The sequence below is a fragment of the Dioszegia hungarica genome (genome assembly GCF_025882075.1).
Source record: "Dioszegia hungarica strain PDD-24b-2 chromosome Unknown MKK02contig_15, whole genome shotgun sequence".
Taxonomy (NCBI): domain Eukaryota; kingdom Fungi; phylum Basidiomycota; class Tremellomycetes; order Tremellales; family Bulleribasidiaceae; genus Dioszegia; species Dioszegia hungarica.
The window spans coordinates 39,539-58,120 of record NW_026515772.1 but is presented as its reverse complement, the minus strand read 5'-3'; the positions used below and the strand labels follow the sequence as shown (position 1 = coordinate 58,120).

The window sequence follows — 18,582 nt, the reverse complement described above, 5'->3', positions numbered from 1 at the left end:
CGGAGCTCCGCGTTTCATTACGGCATAGCAGATCGTTATCTTAGCTAATTACCCGAGCTGAATACAAAATGATTTGATGCCGCTAATGAAATACATACCCCCACTCTTGTCCTCGAGTCGGGCCGAGTCAAATAGCCAAAGATTTCCGCATCTCCATCTGTCCACCTTCAGTCACAATGGCAGCAACACCAAATGGAGACAGCGAGGAGGCCAAGCTACAGCGATGGGCAGATAGGCTGGCCTCGCTCCCGAGCTTGGCGCTACCTACGGACTATCCCAGGCCATGTCCGTCAAATAACCTCCAACAACCTGACTTGAGCTGATCTTGCAGCTCCATCCAAGCTGGTCGAGTCGTTCCAGACCATGCCTCTCCCAGCCTCCCTCACACCGACCCTCCTTCGCCTGACGGTCGAGTTCTCGGCCATCTTTCCCAACTCCCCCTTCCCTACGCCATACCACCTCATCCTGACCTCGTTCGTCATCCTTCTCTTCCGGTACACACCGGACCCGTCGCTGGTCGTCTGCACGTCCGGGCAGGGAACAACTATGCCGCTCCTCCTCAAGCTGGATATCGCAACAGAGAACACCTTCTTTGACGTGCTTCGGCAAGTGATGGAAGCTGAAGCTCTCGCCGAAGGGGATGCTCTGCCCATCTCCAAAATCGTCGACAAGATCAAGCCGGAAGGTCCGCTCTTCCGCGTGCGCTTCCTGGACTCTACCCAGGTAGAAACGGATCCTACCACATCTCTCACTACGGATCTCACCCTCTTCCTGCTCGCGTCGCAGAATGAAACGCCCCTTACCCGGACGTCCATCCCCGCACTCTACCTTCGCCTCGCGTACAACTCGCTGCTCTTCACACAAGCGCGCATCACCGCTATCCTCGAATCTCTTCAACAGCTCCTCACTTCTGCCGCCTCCCTCGGTGCCGCACACCCGATCGGGTCCATACCCCTCCGGACCGTATCGCAGGTGGGCACACTGCCTGACCCCGCGGCAGATCTCGACTGGTGTGGCTTTGTCGGAGCCATCCCGGACATCTTCTCGGCGAACGCTGCGGCGCACCCAGAGAGGATCTGCGTGGTTCAGAGTGAGCTGGAAGAGGGACAAAGCGTCATGGATGGGCCAAGCAGGGGAAGGAGGACGTTCACGTATCGTCAGATCGACGAAGCGAGTAATGTGCTCGCGCATGCGTTGCTGAAGAATGGGCTGGAAAGAGGAGAGGTGGTCATGGTGTATGCGGCAAGGAGTGTGGAGATGGTGGTCTGCGTGATGGGTATTTTGAAGGCTGGAGGTGTATTTTCTGTTGTCGGTAAGTCTTCCCGAACCTTTTGAAGGACGGTACTAAGTAGTAGACCCTGCATACCCTCCATCTCGCCAGACGGTCTACCTGGAAGTTTCCTCGCCCCGAGCACTCCTCGTCATCTCCTCAGCGGGCGTCCTCGCCCCATCGGTCTCAGAGTACATCTCCACCAAGCTCTCCCTCCGTCTACACGTCCCCGCCATTGCTCTCTCAGCCGACGGCATTACCGGCTCCCGGTCTGACGCTTCGGAAGACATCCTCGGACCATTCCAATCTCTATCGCAGACCCCAGCCGGTGTGGTGCTCGGTCCCGACTCTCCAGCCACGCTCAGCTTTACCAGCGGAAGTACCGGTATCCCCAAAGGTGTCAAGGGTCGGCATTACAGCTTGACGCACTTCTTCCCGTGGATGGGCAAGCGATTCGGGCTGGACGAGAACTCAAAGTACACCATGTTGTCGGGTATCGCCCACGACCCTATTCAGCGAGACAGTGAGTTGGCTTCGAGACGAAGCTGATAACAGTGTTCACACCCCTTTTCCTTGGCGCTCAGCTGCACGTCCCTACAGCAGACGATATCGGCACGCCTGGCCGGCTCGCCGAATGGATGGCCGACTCCGAGGTCACCGTCACCCACCTCACTCCCGCCATGGGTCAGCTCCTCTCGGCGCAGGCCACCCGTCAGATCCCTACCCTCAGGAACGCCTTCTTCGTCGGAGACGTCCTCACCAAGCGGGACTGCACTCGGCTGCAATCCCTCGCCAAGAATGTCTGTATTATCAACATGTACGGAACGACCGAAACCCAGCGGGCGGTCTCGTACTTTGCCATCCCGAGTGTCAACGAGGACTCGACCTTCTTGTCTACCCAGAAGGACCTCATTCCTGCTGGACAGGGGATGATCGATGTTCAGCTCCTGGTTGTCAACAGGACGGATCGCAACGTCCCTTGTGCGGTCGGAGAGATGGGCGAGATTTACGTCCGATCAGGAGGACTGGCAGAGGGGTACCTCGACCCAGCGGCGACGGCCGAAAAGTTCGTCAAGAACTGGTTTGGTGAGGGCGTGGAGCGGGAGGATACGCTCGTCAAGTCGAACCCTGCTGCTGCCAAGCACTGGTTTGGGATCCGGGATCGGATGTACCGGTCAGGTGATCTCGGTCGATACCTCCCTGACGGGCGTGTCGAGTGTACCGGTCGAGCCGACGATCAAATCAAGATCCGAGGCTTCCGCATCGAACTCGGCGAGATCGATACGCATCTCTCGCGTCACCCGCTTGTTCGCGAGAACGTTACGCTCGTCAGGCGTGACAAAGACGAGGAGAAAGTGCTGGTCAGCTATTTCGTCCCTATCGACGGGGACGGGCTGGACAAGTACATGTCTGCGAGCGAGGGCGGAGAGGATGAGGATATGGACATGAAGACGGAGATGCTGCGTGGGGTGAGACGGTATAGGCGTTTGATACGCGATATTCGGGAATACCTGAAGAAGAAACTCCCTTCGTACGCGGTCCCGGCCGTCTACTTCCCCCTATCGAAACTCCCCCTCAACCCCAACGGCAAGGTCGACAAGCCAGCGCTTCCCTTCCCAGACACAGCGCTCGCGCCTCCCGTGGCGTCAAAAGACCTCGCCACTCTCACTCCCACCCAAAAGACAATCCACGATATCTGGCTCAAACTCCTTCCCTCCCCACCGCCCGCCGTTGCCATCGACGAAAACTTCTTCGATATGGGCGGTCACTCTATCCTCGCCACTCGGCTCATCTTTGAGATCCGCAAGACGTTCGTTGTCAATGCACCGCTTGGGCTCGTCTTTGAAAAGCCAACTATCGCGGCGCAGGCTGCGGAGATTGACAGTCTGCGCCAGGTCGACCTCGGCGCGGGCTCAGCACCGGTCAAGCAGGCAGCACCGGAGACTCCGTACGCTGCGGATGTCGAGATACTGGCGAAGCAGCTTCCGCAATTCTCCCCACTCCCCGCCGACTTTGGCAAAAAGCCGATCACCGTCTTCCTTACCGGCGCCACGGGTTTCCTCGGGGCTTTCATCCTTGCCGATCTACTAGCGCGGAATGTCAAGAAGGTCATCTGCCTTGTTCGCGCCAAGGACGCGTCAGGTGGGATGGCGAGACTCAGGGAGTCTGGAGAAGGGCGGGATGCTTGGGATGAGAGCTGGGTGACAGATGGCAAGGTAGAGGCGGTCGCTGGGGATTTGGCGGATGAGCACTTTGGGCTGGATAAGGCGACTTGGGACCGGATCGCCGGCGAAGCCGACTCGGTCCTGCACAACGGTGCCGTCGTCCACTGGGTCTACCCCTACGCCAAGATGCGCGCCGCCAATGTCCTTTCCACCCTCACTGCCCTCCACCTCTGCGCCGAACAACAGCCCAAAGCCTTCTCCTTCATCTCGTCCACCGCCGTCCTCGATGCCGAGGGGTTCAACCGGAAATCGGATGAGTCAATCCACAGTGGCGGAACGGGATTGATGGAGACGGACGACCTGGAGGCGGGCCGCACTGCCCTGGATACGGGCTATGGCCAGTCCAAGTGGGTGTGCGAGAAGCTCGTTATGGAGGCTGGGAAGCGCGGCTTGTCGGGATATTCACTCCGGCCGGGGTACATCCTCGGACACTCCCGGTCGGCCGTCACCAATACGGACGACTTTATCTGGCGTATGGTCAAAGGCTGCCTTCAACTCGGCCTCATACCAGATATCAACAATACCATCAACCTCACCCCTGCCGACCACGTCGCGCTCCTCGCTTCTCTCTCTACGCAAATCATCGACCCGGCACAGCCGTTCAAGATCATACACGTGACTGGTAATCCCCGGATCCGGTTCAATGACCTCCTCGGCTCGCTCGCGGTCTATGGCTACCCCACCCAAAAGGTCGAGTATGTCCAGTGGCGGACCAAGCTCGAGCAGCACGTGCTCGAGACGCAGGACAATGCGCTCTTCCCTCTGCTGCACTTTGTGCTGGATGATCTGCCGACCAGTACCAAGGCGCCCGAGATGGACGATGCGAATGCGCGGGCGCTGGCGCGTGCAGGCGGCGAGAAGGAGGGAGCAGGGGTGGATGAGAAGCTTATAGGGCTGTATTTGGCGTGGTTGATTCGTGCGGGCTTCTTGGAGGCGCCGTCGGGACAGGGGGAGAAGACATTGCCGGAGATCCAGGGTGGGGCGATTGCGGCGATCGGACGGACCACAGCGGGGAAGTAGGTAATGCGTATCTAGAAGGATATCTGATGGTAGAAAAAGGTACATTTGCATAGATAGCTTGCCCAAGATGCGTATTATAAAGCTTGAGACTAAAGCTACACGGTAGTCCCCTCCATCTCCCTTCTTGCCCATCTTTCCTGTGTACGATCGAACGCCTCGAGCTCGCGCTCCCCTACTAGTCCAATGATAACCCGGTGCATCTCGTTCAGGCGGGACGTGAGGTGGATGAGCGCGACGTTGGCCGTTGCGTAAATGGCGAATTGCTCGTCCTGCTCATCAGCTGTTTGTCCACTGGCCGGGGATGAAGGCACTCCAGCTCACCTTGGCCATATCAAGAGTCATCTCCTTCGACAGATCCTTCACCACGCGCTCTTCCTCCTGGTCCACTCGACTCTTCTCGGCCGCCTCCTCTTCGGTCTCGCCAGCCCGCGTATCGTCAGACCCGTCTTTCCCATTAGGCGGCGTAGCCGTACCCTCTGTCGACCGGGCTGAACGGAGCGCATGCCGCCATGCTCCATCTCGAGACCCCGCGGCTTGATGAAGGGAGTGATACCCTAGTCTCTCGAATATAGGCATCATGGGCGGTAACGGCTGGCCATTATGCAAAGATTGATGCAGGAGCGCAAAGAGGGATAGGATATCGGCAATCTACGGATCAGCTACTGTCCTGTGGACCAAGGAGGTGACTTACAAAGGCAGGCCGCATAATGTCGCTTCGCTCAGCTAGGCGTTTTGCCCAGTTATGGTCTAACCGATTGAAGCTTCCGGCGAGAACGGCGAGAGAGGAGATGAGCTGGATCTCGAGCGAGTGGAGCTCTTCGTAGGCCGCTTTCGGCCATGGTCCTTTGAGACCAGGCTCAACGCTGCCTGATTAGCCCTCGTCTGTCGTGAATCGGCCATAAACACCTACCTGGCGAATTTGACCTGGGTGCTGAGGGTGCTCAGCCGTTCCTTTACCGTCAGCTGCGTGTCTTACATTGGGTCGAACAAGCCAGCTCACCATGATCTTCACGAAGCGCTCAGTGTGCTGCGCCATTCGTTCGGTCTTAGCCTTCTCCAACTCCCCATCCTTGTGCTTGTTGTCGTCCCATTCGCTTTCCTGTTCCACACCGCTGATAATGGCCGCATAGAGGTCGGATATATCGGCAATATTGCGAGCGATTGAGCGGCGGACGATCAGTCGAGCGGAAGTGGCTAGGCATGTCAGCTGTAGACGCCGTCTATTGACAAGAAAGCTTACGACGAGGGAAGAGCATGACAATGAAAGCAGCGGTAAAGCCTGCCAATCAGTAAGTCGTTCTCACTCCTCATCATCTACTCACCAATGATGACCAGCAAAGCTCTCCGCCAGGCCAGCTCGGCCCCGCTGCCCTGGTTGGCGGTCTGGTAGATATGCTCGTCGACCCACGAATAGCCAACAACGAACTGAGCATATCAGCTCAAGAATCTTGGTTATCAGACCCTCCTTGAGCTCACCGTCACCGTCACGCCGGTCATCAGAGCCACGATCATCGGAGGACTCTGGAGCGGCGCAGTGATCCGTATGAAGAGCGGCACGGCGATGATGACCATCTGACAAGGTCAGCTCTGTTGACCCGTTCGCGAGGAGCCACGTGAGCTTACTGTGGCTGCAGCGATACCATAGGGATTCCCAGGACCGAGCTGGGCCCCGATATACCAGGCCAGCATGCCGAGCACGAGACCCAGAACTGTTCCGGCCTACTTCCGTCAGCTGCAATCGGACTATAGACACATTGGGCACTCACAAAGCGCAAGACGAAGGACGAGATCTGTTCGCCGGTGAAGATACCCATTCCTGTTTGTGCCTAATCATGAGCTCAGACTAGATTAGATGGATGCTGAGCACGCACCATGATCAAAGCCCAGAGACCACTACACAGCGTCAGCGCGAATCAAGGCTGAACAAAAGGACATACCGATTGGTGTACCTGCTCGTCAGCCAAGAGTTCTATATCACACAGCTGGGACCACTCACGTGAAGTACGCGGAACTCTGGATAACCTGCGGCACCCATAGCGCCATACTGACGATCGCGTACTTGAGCGCAAAGATTCCATTCACACCCGTCAAGGCTCGCCAAGCGACATGTATCGACCGCCCAAACCTCTGGAATCCGTTCCTTGGATCAGACGCATCTGGGTCTTTCTCTGCCCAGTATCAGCATCGTCCACGTCAGAATGGATTTCACTCACTCCACTTGCGCGCTGGCTTCTTCTCCTTCTCAGCCCCCGGCTTGGCAGCTTCCACCAACGTCTCTTCGCTCCGATCATCATGTCTCCCCAGATCCAGCGGATTGCCACCGGAACCCTGGTCTCCGGCATTCTCCTTGACGGCCGCGGCGACCTTTTTGGGAAAGTTCCACTTGTTCTTTGGGTTCTCTCGCTCGATCTCCAGGAGGAGCTCTAGGAACTCGATGAGCTCTTGGCAGAAGTAGGTGAGGTGGGTGGAGAGGAGGAACGTGGTGAATAGGTCGCGAGTCGAGAATCGCAGATGACCGATCTTGGCGGGGATAATGTGACCGTCCGCGTCGAAAGCGGTTTCGACAGGCTCGAGAAGCGCATGGCGACCTTGAGAGCGGTATAGCTCCAGCTCGGTCTTCAACGCTGACAGCCGCTCTTCCCGAGCCGAGATGGATGTGGCCTTCTTCGCCGATTTCCAGCGCGAATGATTCACCTCGTCCAGCCAGTTCATCGCCTCTTCGATGGCCTCGCTAGCGGAAGACCGCAGGGTAGAGGTGGATTCACGAAGAAGCGGGATGAGGTCGTCGATGGCCGTACCGGGATGCCGATTCTTCTCCTGCAGTTCCAGCATACGTTTCCGGTGGGGCTGGGGGTGCAATGTTGACCCGTCCCCTTCCATCTTTTTCCACGCCGTGTTGCGCTCGTCCAGTGTCATCTACGGTGTGAGCTGTTATCGCCTCTAGATATCGTTGACCAGCTTACGACGAAAGTGGCCAATCCGAAAGCCCTCTGTCCCAAGACCTTCTCCTTCTCGACAATCCGCTGCAAATCCTGCGCTCCAAATCGACCATGCGTAAACTCCAAACTCAGGAGCTTCACCTGTCCTCCGAGAGCCGTAGCTCCCATGACGTGCGCTTTCCGCAGTCCAGCAGCTTTGGTAGCCAGACCGCTCCACTTCTCCTCGTCGGACGGAGACGCATCGAGTACGCTGGTTTGGAGGTCGAGCAGTCCCTTGATGGGAGTGAGGCAGAGCTCGTTGAGCTGGGTGAGAAGAATAGAGTGGAGCGACTGAGGGAAGATGAGAATGGTGCTGGCGAGGGCGATGGCCAGGAACACAGATGCGGGAAGGAGGAGATTGCTCTGTCCTGTTAGCATCTAGTCTGAGTGGTCGTAGGTAGACTTACGGCGAGGGTGTATTGTGCAATCGGAAACAGAGGCCCGTAAGAGCACATCACTGCTGGTCAGCTTGAGACTTGTCCGTCTCTGCGGGCACCCTCACGGTCAAGACTGAGAACGTCAGCCAAGCCTTCGAACGGATCTAAGGAGCAAACTTACATGATAGTCCCAAAGATGGCGCCGAGAGTACTTCAACATCAGCCTGGGGCACATGAGCCCGCTCGCGAAGACTTACAGTCTGGGGAACTTCGCACGGACAAAGCCAAACGCATAAGCGCCAAAGAAGAAGAAGACCCCGTATACTGTCGACGAGGCCGGATCCAGGAATGCACCTCGGAAGATAGACTGCTGGACTGTTCAGGGTCAGAAGGAGTAGGTGAAGTCTAGCGTCTGGAAGATGGCTTACATTGCTGGTCCAGATTCGAGTCTGAGGTGTAGCTGCCGATCAGCCGGGTCCAGCTAGACTGCAAGCGCGCTCGATACTCACGTCGCTTGCTCACGAGTCACATCCTGTTGCAGCAAGACCTGACTCCGAGCTCGAAGAGCCGCTGCCATAGCTGCGACACCCCATGCCCAGCCTGTACAGAGCCCAATAACGAGGGTGAGGAAGGCGAAAAAGTAGACCGAGAGCGCCATTGATGGTGGAAGCATTTGCGACATCTGCTTATGAGAATGGCCCTCCTCTCTCAGGTTGATGGCGTACAATCAGGCCGAAGAAAGCTGCTTGACCGAGGACTGTCAGAGCTAGCCTGTCAGCATACATACCCCACTAGAGGCTCAACGCAAGGACGTACACTTCTGCGCCAGCATGACCACCATGGCCGCCAGTGTCGCAATCATACACCTAGCGAAATTCTTCCACGTCCGAGGCTTCCCGATTGCACTGCTCAGCCATGGAGGCATCTTGTCCTTGAGGCTCGACATGGCGGTCATTTTGGTACCACCAGGATGGACTATATGTCAGGTCGAGCAAGATTCCTTGGGCGTCGTGGTCTTTGTTTACACAAAGATTTCGATCTGGACCGATGTTTCGGTAGACAACGAGGTTGGTCTCTTCGGCTCCTGCCTCTAAGATCTGGAGAGGGTATAAGAAGAAGGAGCTGGCGAGAGGACGTGGGGCGTAGCAGCGTGCGTCGTATGTAGATGAATGTACAGTCAAGAGCATGGTTGTGACGAAAAACAAGGCGGCCGCAAGAGGCGGATCTGCTCTGCGTGGGGCCCCAACAGCTCGGCCGCCGGGACCACAGGATGACTGGCTGAAGCGCTGAAGCTCAGAGGCGGACACTCTCCAAGCATGCTTGCTCTAGGGCTATGCTACCAGTACAGTCAGCTGCCTGCACCGGGCGACGATAGCTGCAACACGATTGTACCTACGAAAGATGACTGACCCAACGCTACAGCAATCTAGCCATAATATCGTCTATATCCTCCTGCCCTCCTACCCAAAACGAGTGGCTTCCGACCTTCTTGAACCCGCACTTCTCATAGAACTTCACCGCCCGCGTGTTCTCTGGGAGCACGCCCAGCCATATACTTTTATACCCCTCCTTTCTGGCTGCACCGTACACCTCCTCCGCCAGCTGCCTTGCCAGCCCGGCACCATGGTGCGCCTTATCAACGTAGATCCTTTGCAGTTCCACCGGATTCGGCCAGTCCGCTACTGATGGCTCGGACGAAGAGGTTCCCCGCGCTATCACCGCGAAGCCGGCGACCCCAGCCGAGCCGTCTGCGGCGTGGGCGACGAGGTACAGGCGGTCTGGATGGGAGATTTCTTTGGAGATGAGCTCGGCGGTATAGCTTGCGTCGAGGTGGACGAGCATGTTCTCAGGGGAAGTAGTGTGGGAGAAGGTCTCGAGCCAGACTTTGCGGCCGACGGCGACGATACCGTTGACGTCTGACTGAGTTGCCGGGCGGACGAGGTATGAGGGGGAGGTAGATTGTGTCATTTTGGAAGGAAGGGGTGATGTGCGGGAAAGGAATTGATTTGCGATACGGTCGAGAGAAGGGATATATACACAGCTATACACAGGGGGGAGAACGAGAAGGCTATATCCAGTACGGCTACGGGTTACATGAGACCAGAAATGGTAGATGAAAGCAAACATCCAATAGATGATCTCGACTCAAATATAAATATGGACCAAGAGTTGCACACGGACTTGCCAAAATCACGATCGAAGAGCATCGATCTCACTTAGTACAGCATACATCTCTCAGCACAATCACAATGCAGTCAAAGCCCTTCCCCACACATACATCTACGCTCGTCATCGGCGGCGGGCCAGCTGGAATCGTCTCGCTGAAATACGTTCAGGAGTATGGGCGGAAATTCGGCTTGCAGGGGGATGGTGATGGGGAGGATTCGGTCCTGGTCGAGATGGAAGCTGAGATCGGGGGGACGTTCAAGTGAGCTATGCCTGTTTTAGCCCATGACAGGAAGCTGATAAGTTAGATATCGAGCCTACCAAAATGCAGAGCTTGTCAGCTCCAAGCAGTTGACCTGCTTCTCTGATTTCAGGTAAGCCGATCAAACAGAAATCACAACCATGCTAAGTTGTAGGTATCCCCTGGACGCGCCTGACCATCCTTCACTCCCCAACTTCGTACAACACCTGAATGACTATGCGACGCACTTCTCGCTCTGGCCTAATATCCACTGCCGAACCAAAGTGGTCCACCTGGACCGGATCGGCGCCAAGGAGAATTCCGGCGGATACCTCCACCGCGCGACGCTGCGACGGGTCGATGGCGAGGGCAAGGAGACCGGCGAGTCATTCACCATCATCGCCCGTCGCGTCGTCATTACTACCGGACTGCATGTCGAGCCAAATATCCCCCTCATCCCTGGTCTCAACTCTGAACCTACGCCCAACTCCCCAGAATGGATCCACTCGTCCTCGTACAAATCGCACGATCAGCTCCGGGGCAAGGAGGTCTTGGTCCTCGGTGCGGGCGAAACGGGAATGGACGTCGCGTACGAGTCGGTCATCTCGCCCGCAAAGAAGGTCTCGATGGGCGTCCGGGGCGGGTTCCTGTCATTCCCCAAAGTTCTCAATAACTTTCGGGTTCTCGGCTCCACGTTCGACGGCAACTTGCCCATCGATGGGTTGATCACCAACCTCTTTGAGACGGCGTATGTTCATCCATGGGTCGCAGCGAGCCATCTCAGGTGGTTCGTCTCGGATTTCGTCATCCGGCGGGTACTCTGGGTCCTCACTGGTACCCAGGCGGGATGTAACCAGTGGGCAGGTGAGCTTCCTCCAGAGCGGCAAGGAAGGGCGTATGTCTTCCTCAACAAATCGGCCAAGGCGATGCAGTTCATCAACCGCCCTTACCGCAAGATGTCACGGCTGCACCAGCTGCTCGCGCACTATATCGACCCACCCGTGCCGGAGGGCGTCACCGACCCGACGATCCACATGGTGCCGTTCCCAAGCAAGTTCGATTCGGAGGGAAGGGCGGTGTTTCCCCGTCCCCCGAAGCACAGGGAGAAGGAGACGGGCTGGAAGGAGGAATGCAAGCCGGACCTGGTCGTGCTGTGTACTGGATACAAGCAGGACTTCAAGTGGCTCGGAGAGGGATATCCTAGCGGGCCGGAGAGTGTGGATGTGAGAGGGGTCTGCTCCAGCAAGGACACGAGTGTTGGCTTTATTGGGTTCCTCAGGCCTGGAGTCGGTAAGCCCCTTCTTTTTGCAGACTATTGCTGAGCTGACTCTCAGGCGCCATACCGCCAATGGCAGAGATGCAAATTCAGCTCTTCCTCGCCCTTACTGCCAACCGCGTCCCCATCCCCTCTTCACCAGAAACATACCACCTCCTGCACGCGTCGACCGGTCGGATCCAGTATGGAGTCGACTATAGCACATACCAGGCTCAGTTGGCGCGGGACATCGGATCTGCGCCCACTCTGCGCGAGCTGTGGAGGGAGCATGGGTGGTTTGTGGTTTTCATCTACTGGTAAGCCTACGCATTTCGATATCAGACGGAGTACTTTGAGCTGATCGATTAGCTTTGGCGCCGCCTTCCCCACTTTTTACCGCTTGACCGGGCCCTATCGATCCGCGTCGGCACCCAAGATTGTTCGGACCGAGCTGTGGGACACCATCAAGCGTCGCGGGGTCATCGGCAACATCTTTATGGGGGTCATTCCGATGGTAAGTTCAGTGATCTTCCATGAAGCGGAGGAGTTTGTGCTGATCGACAGGCATTCTACGCGCTTGTCAACCTCACAGCGTATCTTCTGGAGATGGTTTGGATTCTAGCGGCGCCGCTGTTCGGATACAGGTAGCCCGCGCAGGAGGCAAAATTGAAGACGATTTAGATGACGGCTTTGCGCAGAGGAGGGGTGCATCGCGCTAATCAGGAGCCTCAGAGGCAAGTTGTACATATGAGCTCAGGCTATACAGAGATACTCGATGGCTTGGAGGTATGCCCCTGATGCTGATGCTTGATCGTCCCGTCTGGACATCGTGCGTGCGGGATACACTGAGACTGCCACACATGCCGCTAATCTACCGGCAGGACAAAGGAGGTTATATTGGGGCCTGAATGGAAGCTCACTCCAAGGATACCCCGCGCTGCATTCCTTTGTCAGAATCAGTGGGGGAGAACATGACATCCATTGATCGTCCCGGATAGCTGCACCTAGACGTTCTGGCGCTCCTTTGTCCCTGGACTGTCCATACGAGTATTCTTGGGATAAAGCAAGTCTGCGTTCTATGACGTGCTCTTCCGCTCCTACCCACCAGCCTGCTATACCCTACTTCGCTCCTATCACTCGCGCTCCCCCTCCAGCTGTTCTCATCCTGGCATCGCCACTACTTATCCAGAACCCCACCCGCCAGCCCACTCCAGCCATACCCGCCTCGGACGAACCATTCCTTCTGCCACTTCTGGACCGTTCTCTACCCGACCGTCCAGAACCGGCACGCTCGTGCATTATCCGCGTGCCACACATTGCCGCGGCCGCAGTGACTACCGCCGGTCCCGCTCGGAGAAATCGGAGGCGAGATCGAATCTTTGCGAGACATTTCCGCTCGGGTGGCAATGAACCGAAATCCGGACCCCTCCTCCGGAGAAGACGTCCACATGGCAAATGATCATGAAACGCTCAAAGAAGCAGCGTCGGTGCGTCATGTTTCAGACCTCGGCCGCATCGGCGATGACGGTGACGCTGAGTCAAGCTCGGCTCACGTGGAACGGATGAAACAGGACCAGGAACAAAAGGCGTTCGCACATTCCTCCGGCAATAAGCATAACCGTGCTGCCCTTGCAGCTGCTCCGCCGGCGCCTTTTGTCTCGAGCTGTCACGCACAGGGATCGGCAGCTGTGCCTGCAGCGGGACCGTTGCCCGAATGGTCGGCCTTAACGGCTTTGGCGAGTCTAGCCGCGAGTGCGGCGCCTCTGGGTCGAGAGGCAGGAGGCGAACAAGGAGGGATAGATCGCGAGTCATCCTCCTCCAATGGAAGCGGAGGGTTCAGAGAGGCTGGTCAGTCACGGGGAGGTGTTGGTGGCGCGGATGACAGGACAAGGGGTCATCCTCATCAGCGACCCGTTGGTCTGCGAGATGACGAGCCTGTCAGATCTGCTGTCTCTTGGGTCAGAGGCGCAGCACCCAAGGCCCCGAAACCCGATCTTAGACTCTATACTTGGCAGCAGCACAGCGTACCTCGCCAGGCACAGCACGCTGTACGAGCCCGGCCAGCCTAGCGGAGGGATAAATCCAAAGCTCTCGGTGAATGAAGAACAACCACAAGGAGAACAAAGGGCGGATGATAGGACACAGCGTGAAGCGGTAGCGGCGCCTCTCATTCCGGACCTGAAGACAAGGACAAAAGGAGATACTTCGGAGTTGGATCGTGCCTGGCCACCCCTTGTTCTCCAGTCATCGGAGGCACCTTCATCTTTACATTCTCATCAAGGACACCCTATACCCCTTGTTACCCCCGTGGCACTGTCTCTCACACCTACACTCTCACACCCTACTCCCTCGCGACCCTTGCGCCGCCCTTCCATCATACCATCAGTCGGAGGTCGTCCCGCGCCCCTGTCTCTAGCCCCTTCGCCGAGGCACTCCCCTTACGCTTTGACTTCGGCACGTCCTGTCCCTACTAGCTCGTCAGACACACTCCGGTCCGCCAGGCAAAGACTAAACAATCTCGCCATGTCTCCATCATCTTCATCTCTCGAAACAAACCAAACTACCCCTCCCGCACGCTCGGTCCCACTTTTACCGTCCACACCTCCTCAACTCTCTTCGGGCGGATCGACCCCTCTCGCATCCCCGTCCGCTTCGCTCTCCATGTCGAAACGTCGTCGCGCACCCGAATGGCCCTCGCCACGTAGTCACCACTCTCACCCCTCATCTCACTCCCACACCGCAATGGACGCGCCCCAGTCCGCCTTCTCGAAAGATCTGGCGCAGACACTCCGCACACCCGCCGTCCTCCGCGTCCCTCCTACACCGGACTACTCCCCCGCATTCTATCGCTCGGGCTTTGCATGGCAACCACCTGCACCCGAACCCACCCCATCCCTACTCGGACCGGGTCGCGCCCCCAGCCGAGGACCCCTCGATCGGCGTCACTCGCCATACAGCTCCGCACCAAGCGCGTCCACACCACGGTTGGCAGATGCGCCGCAACTCCCTTCGGATGAAACCCCTATGAATGCATCGGCAGCGGCGGCCGCAAAGAAGGAGAGAGTGAATCTTATGGGTATACCGAAGGGATGGGTGATTGAGCAGCTCAACAAGCGGGCAGCGCAGTACTGGCATGATCCGTCGAGCTCGGATATTCGTGTCTGTAAGTACATCCTACTCGATGGTAGAGTTTTGCTGACGAATCAGTGGTTCCTGTACCCCGCTCGCGCATCCCTCACATGCCAGGCAGCTCCGGTACCCACGCCACCACTCCTCTTCCTACCGCACAGGACTCGGCCCAATCATTCCACTCAAATCAGCCCTCGCACGCCGTATGGCCCGCTACGCCGCCTCTAGCCAATCTGGCCCCTGTAGGCAAGACCGACTCGGACCAAGGGCTGCTGGGTCATGTGCAGCCTGGAATGTCGAGCCAAGGTGCAGTTGCTAGCAGCAGGAGAGCAAGTATGCCCGCCCAGGACGATGTCGTCGTAAGTCTACCCACTTGCATACCGTATGAAGCTGACCCTCAGGCATTGGTCTTCCCCCTGCATCAAGACTACCTCATCACTCAATCTTCGCTCTTCCGCACTCTGTTCGCCCCTGCCCCCGGCAACCCCGACGCCCCCTCCAGTTCGCGTAGTATTAAAGGCGCCCGACGACTTCCTACAGCCCCAACCGCGCCTCCGGCCGTCCTTCTCCCTCTTCCCGACCCGACGTCCTTCTCTGTCCTCGTCCACTGGCTCTACTGGGGCGACATCACCGCGCTCGAGTCGGCACTCAGCAAAGGGCTCGTCGAGTGGCAGGGCGTCGTCAAGAATGTGCATTATCTGGGCATGGATGATAATGTCAAGAGGGTGCTGGGCAAGTGGTGGCGCCGGTGGATCAAGACGGATGAGGGAAGGCAGCGGAGTGGGATGGCAGGGGGTCAGAGCGCAAAAGAGAGGTGGCCGCTGTCGGATACGGAGGATGAAGAGGGGTTGAGCGATGATGATGATGATGACGATGATGAGGATTTGAGAGACGAGGGAACGAGGCAGGGCGAGATGGAGGTAGAAGGGGGAGCGGCAGGGCCGGCGAGACATAGAGGAGGAGCGAGTAGCAGAGATGTGGACGATCATGGCGTGTCGGGATTGTTGAAAGCTTTGTAGGCTTATAGATGGTGTATCTTAGCTGGATCCGTTTCAACGAAACTAGCCTTGCGAGCTCTTCTCATGCGGGCTTCGTACATCTTTCACAAAGCTACATGCGGCCTGACAGGGCGATCGTCTCAGATGCCCGTGCTCTCCGCTGTATATAAGCTTGGCGAGAGACCGCCTCGTCGAGCGTCCAAACGCTGTCATCTGCTCATTGAGAGCTGGACAGCGGGTGGGTGTATACGCCGTTGTATCGGTCCCCCGTTCGATCACCCCACCACCCGTATTCCCCTTCTTTTCCGCCAAAGTGCCAGTCCAGCAGCCAGCAGCGCCCGATCTGTACCGCTCGGAGGTACGAGCTGCATCGTGACGCCTAGCGATTCCGTCTCGATATTTCGGTGCTCGTCATCGAAGAATAGCTGTCCCGTCAGCTTGCATACGTCTGGGCGGCAGGTTGGACACGTACCATTTGGTCATATGGAATCTTAGTCTTGCTATGTATGGAGCGGAAGTGCTTCAGCTTTGAGCCTGGTGTATCAGCTGATATCCTAGCTTGCTGCCGCTACCGGGATTCCTTCGACTAACCAGGGTAGATTTCCATGGTGTTGAAGTATGACACGGCCTTGACTGTCTTGCCTTCATCGTGGAGTAACATCATGCCCAGCGCTTCTCTCGCTCTGCATATCAGCTATGTCACAGGACGAGCGGGGCCGGCAAGCGGTGCACACGTACAGCTCAGGAGCGGACGTCCGGGACGCAGCGGCGATGTGGATGTTCCGCCTCTTTAGCTCTGATAAGATCGACGGAACTTCAGCATAGAACTCCAAAGGCTGTCCTCGACTGTTTGATCAGCTCATAGCCTGTCCAACAAGGACCAATGCCAGCTGACTGACCGGTCGATGAGTTGGTTAATCGATTCGCCTCTCCGCTTCAACGGCGGTGAAACGTGAGTCTAGTCTCAGTCAGCGACCATCTGACCAGTGCTAAGACAATACGAGACCAGTCTCACATCTATCCAGAGGTCCCATAGGGTGTAGCTGTCGAGGTCAGTCGGACCTCTCAACGGATCAGCAAGGGGCGAGCTCACTCCAGGTCGAAAGCGATGAGCTGCGGCCAAGCCTCCGGACTATCGACCGGAACATCTCGATAGCCTCCAACTGGTTCTGGTTCTTCTTTCTGGGCTGATCGTCTGGGCATGCTGCGGGTCAGGCTTGATATAATAGCTAGCGTGTAACGTAGAATGTGTAGCAAGGAGAACTGAATTTCTGGTTGGCAAGCTCGCTATGACGCACCAGGTTCTTTCTTTCCGTCGGAACTAAGCATGCTGCGGCAGCGTCATAGCCGCCCAGGTCAGCCCCGCTACCGCTTATTACACCCTCTTCTTGCCCTAGACCTCTTCGCTATAAGAGCAGCCAGACAGCCACAGACCTCCTCATACTCATCACATCTTAACTGATCTATCTCACGATCCTGTCAGGAAAGAACTCATCGAATCCTCAGAAAAGAGGTCAGCCCAAGCGACGAGATGGCGCCCAAGGAAGCTCAAGAACGTGGGTCGATCTCTGCCTCCGCACAGGTAGTGGGCATCAGCTGAACTCTCAGCCATCCCTGTCGTGGAAGACAATGTTGAGAAGCAGGACGATAAGGAATACAAGGTATGTTCAAAGCTCCTCGCTCAACAGTCAGTCAATAGGAGCGCTAAGCTGATCCTCAGGACACCGCCGGTGCCGCCAAGAACGGTGCCGCACCCCCACCTGCTGCGGCAGCCCCGGTTGCCGGTGGGGAGGATGACGATGAAGAGGACGACGAGGACTACAACTCGGAGGACGATGACGAGTACGACGTAGCCGATTCGGAGGACGACGAGGTGGCTGGTTCGGACGAGGACGACGAAGATGAGGATGAAGACGATGATGAGGATGGCCCGTCGGCCGCTGCGGGGACGAGGGACAAGCCGATGACTGATGCGGAGAGGCTGAAGCAGTTCTACTTCACTGTGAGTACCATCTTATACTAGAGGAACGTGGTCGGAGGATCTGACTGATGATGCAGGAGCAGGCTGATGACGACGAAGAGGACGTCGAGGACGCGGGTGCAGAGGGAGATGGCTCGGGCGCTTTCAAGCCCGAAGGCGAGACCGGGAAACGCAAGGCCTCGGGCGAGGAGGATGGAGGAGCGGTCAAGAAGACCAAGGCGACTTAGGGCGAGCAGTGATGGCTACCTGTCTCTTGCTATAATTGTCTTATCTCTTGGACTTGGTTTCTTAGGTTGGTTGTATGCGCGCATGGATCGTGTGCACTGGGAGGCTGACAAGTTTCGCTGGGACTGATGGCGTTTCTGATGGTGTGACGTGCCGAGGGACTAAGTCTAGCTGTCTGACTCTCCGGTGCTGCTCCTACTGCAATCTTACTGATCAGTCTCTCTGCTTTCGGCACTAGTACTGATATTGCATTCTGCACCTCAGATGAGCCTGATCCCGAGCTTTAATCGAGCCACGTCCACCAATTCAGCCACCTCCTGTGGAGCGCCCCAGCTCTGCTGGAACCTGCGTCAATCAGCGCCTGCGCTCGCCTGTTCGAAGCACACCAAGGAAAACAAGCTCACCCTGCAGACCCAAAACCGTAGGCATGTACGATCCGCATGCCCTGACTCGGACACTACATCTCGACTCTCGCACCTCCATCCCTCGCAGGTCGCAATCCCACATTATGACGCACCACCTCGATCTCGGCTTACCCGTCCGGTCCTCCAGTTACAGATGGCTTGATAAAGTCCTTCATGAGAGCCTTGTACTCTCGGAGGATGCGCTCGCCCGTCGCCGGGTCTGTAACCGTATAGTAGTCATCGCGCAGGTATGTCCCTCCAAGGATAAACATAGGCTCGGGTCCGGGTCGGGGGATGATATATGCTGGTTCCG

At 57.1% G+C, this 18,582-nt stretch overlaps 7 protein-coding genes across 7 annotated transcripts; 4 read left to right on the top strand and 3 right to left on the bottom strand.

Moving 5' to 3' along the window:
• Nucleotides 1-176: 176 nt before the first annotated feature.
• MKK02DRAFT_37893 (putative Aminoadipate-semialdehyde dehydrogenase) lies at nt 177-4,515 on the top strand (the record flags this gene model as incomplete). The annotated part of the gene is made up of 4 exons (XM_053089825.1): nt 177-285; nt 332-1,312; nt 1,356-1,793; nt 1,826-4,515. The coding sequence occupies 4 exons, from the start codon at nt 177-179 to the stop codon at nt 4,513-4,515; spliced, it is 4,218 nt and encodes a 1,405-aa protein (XP_052944139.1).
• Nucleotides 4,516-4,610: 95 nt separating this feature from the next.
• Nucleotides 4,611-8,825, bottom strand: MKK02DRAFT_37892 (uncharacterized protein; the record flags this gene model as incomplete). Its single annotated transcript, XM_053089824.1, has 23 exons — nt 4,611-4,784; nt 4,837-5,163; nt 5,207-5,378; nt 5,426-5,466; nt 5,516-5,709; nt 5,756-5,794; nt 5,838-5,940; nt 5,992-6,087; nt 6,139-6,234; nt 6,282-6,341; nt 6,387-6,408; nt 6,453-6,464; nt 6,512-6,683; nt 6,729-7,431; nt 7,479-7,856; nt 7,901-7,950; nt 7,996-8,003; nt 8,052-8,081; nt 8,128-8,245; nt 8,299-8,330; nt 8,380-8,552; nt 8,596-8,636; nt 8,687-8,825. The coding sequence occupies 23 exons, from the start codon at nt 8,823-8,825 to the stop codon at nt 4,611-4,613; spliced, it is 3,180 nt and encodes a 1,059-aa protein (XP_052944138.1).
• A 461-nt stretch (nt 8,826-9,286) lies between these two features.
• Nucleotides 9,287-9,838, bottom strand: MKK02DRAFT_28116 (acyl-CoA N-acyltransferase; the record flags this gene model as incomplete). Its single annotated transcript, XM_053087490.1, has 1 exon — nt 9,287-9,838. The coding sequence occupies one exon, from the start codon at nt 9,836-9,838 to the stop codon at nt 9,287-9,289; it is 552 nt and encodes a 183-aa protein (XP_052944137.1).
• Nucleotides 9,839-10,119: 281 nt separating this feature from the next.
• On the top strand, nt 10,120-12,180 carry MKK02DRAFT_37890 (uncharacterized protein; the record flags this gene model as incomplete). Its single annotated transcript, XM_053089823.1, has 6 exons — nt 10,120-10,298; nt 10,345-10,410; nt 10,453-11,567; nt 11,612-11,849; nt 11,902-12,046; nt 12,097-12,180. 6 exons carry the CDS (start codon nt 10,120-10,122, stop codon nt 12,178-12,180), a joined length of 1,827 nt encoding a protein of 608 aa, XP_052944136.1.
• Nucleotides 12,181-14,055: 1,875 nt separating this feature from the next.
• MKK02DRAFT_37889 (uncharacterized protein) lies at nt 14,056-15,680 on the top strand (the record flags this gene model as incomplete). The annotated part of the gene is made up of 3 exons (XM_053089822.1): nt 14,056-14,695; nt 14,740-15,020; nt 15,063-15,680. The coding sequence occupies 3 exons, from the start codon at nt 14,056-14,058 to the stop codon at nt 15,678-15,680; spliced, it is 1,539 nt and encodes a 512-aa protein (XP_052944135.1).
• A 254-nt stretch (nt 15,681-15,934) lies between these two features.
• On the bottom strand, nt 15,935-16,862 carry MKK02DRAFT_37888 (magnesium-dependent phosphatase-1; the record flags this gene model as incomplete). The annotated part of the gene is made up of 7 exons (XM_053089821.1): nt 15,935-16,084; nt 16,132-16,193; nt 16,251-16,342; nt 16,398-16,505; nt 16,559-16,617; nt 16,675-16,702; nt 16,753-16,862. 7 exons carry the CDS (start codon nt 16,860-16,862, stop codon nt 15,935-15,937), a joined length of 609 nt encoding a protein of 202 aa, XP_052944134.1.
• Nucleotides 16,863-17,190: 328 nt separating this feature from the next.
• On the top strand, nt 17,191-17,867 carry MKK02DRAFT_28114 (uncharacterized protein; the record flags this gene model as incomplete). The annotated part of the gene is made up of 4 exons (XM_053087489.1): nt 17,191-17,215; nt 17,268-17,320; nt 17,380-17,661; nt 17,718-17,867. 4 exons carry the CDS (start codon nt 17,191-17,193, stop codon nt 17,865-17,867), a joined length of 510 nt encoding a protein of 169 aa, XP_052944133.1.
• Nucleotides 17,868-18,582: the final 715 nt, after the last annotated feature.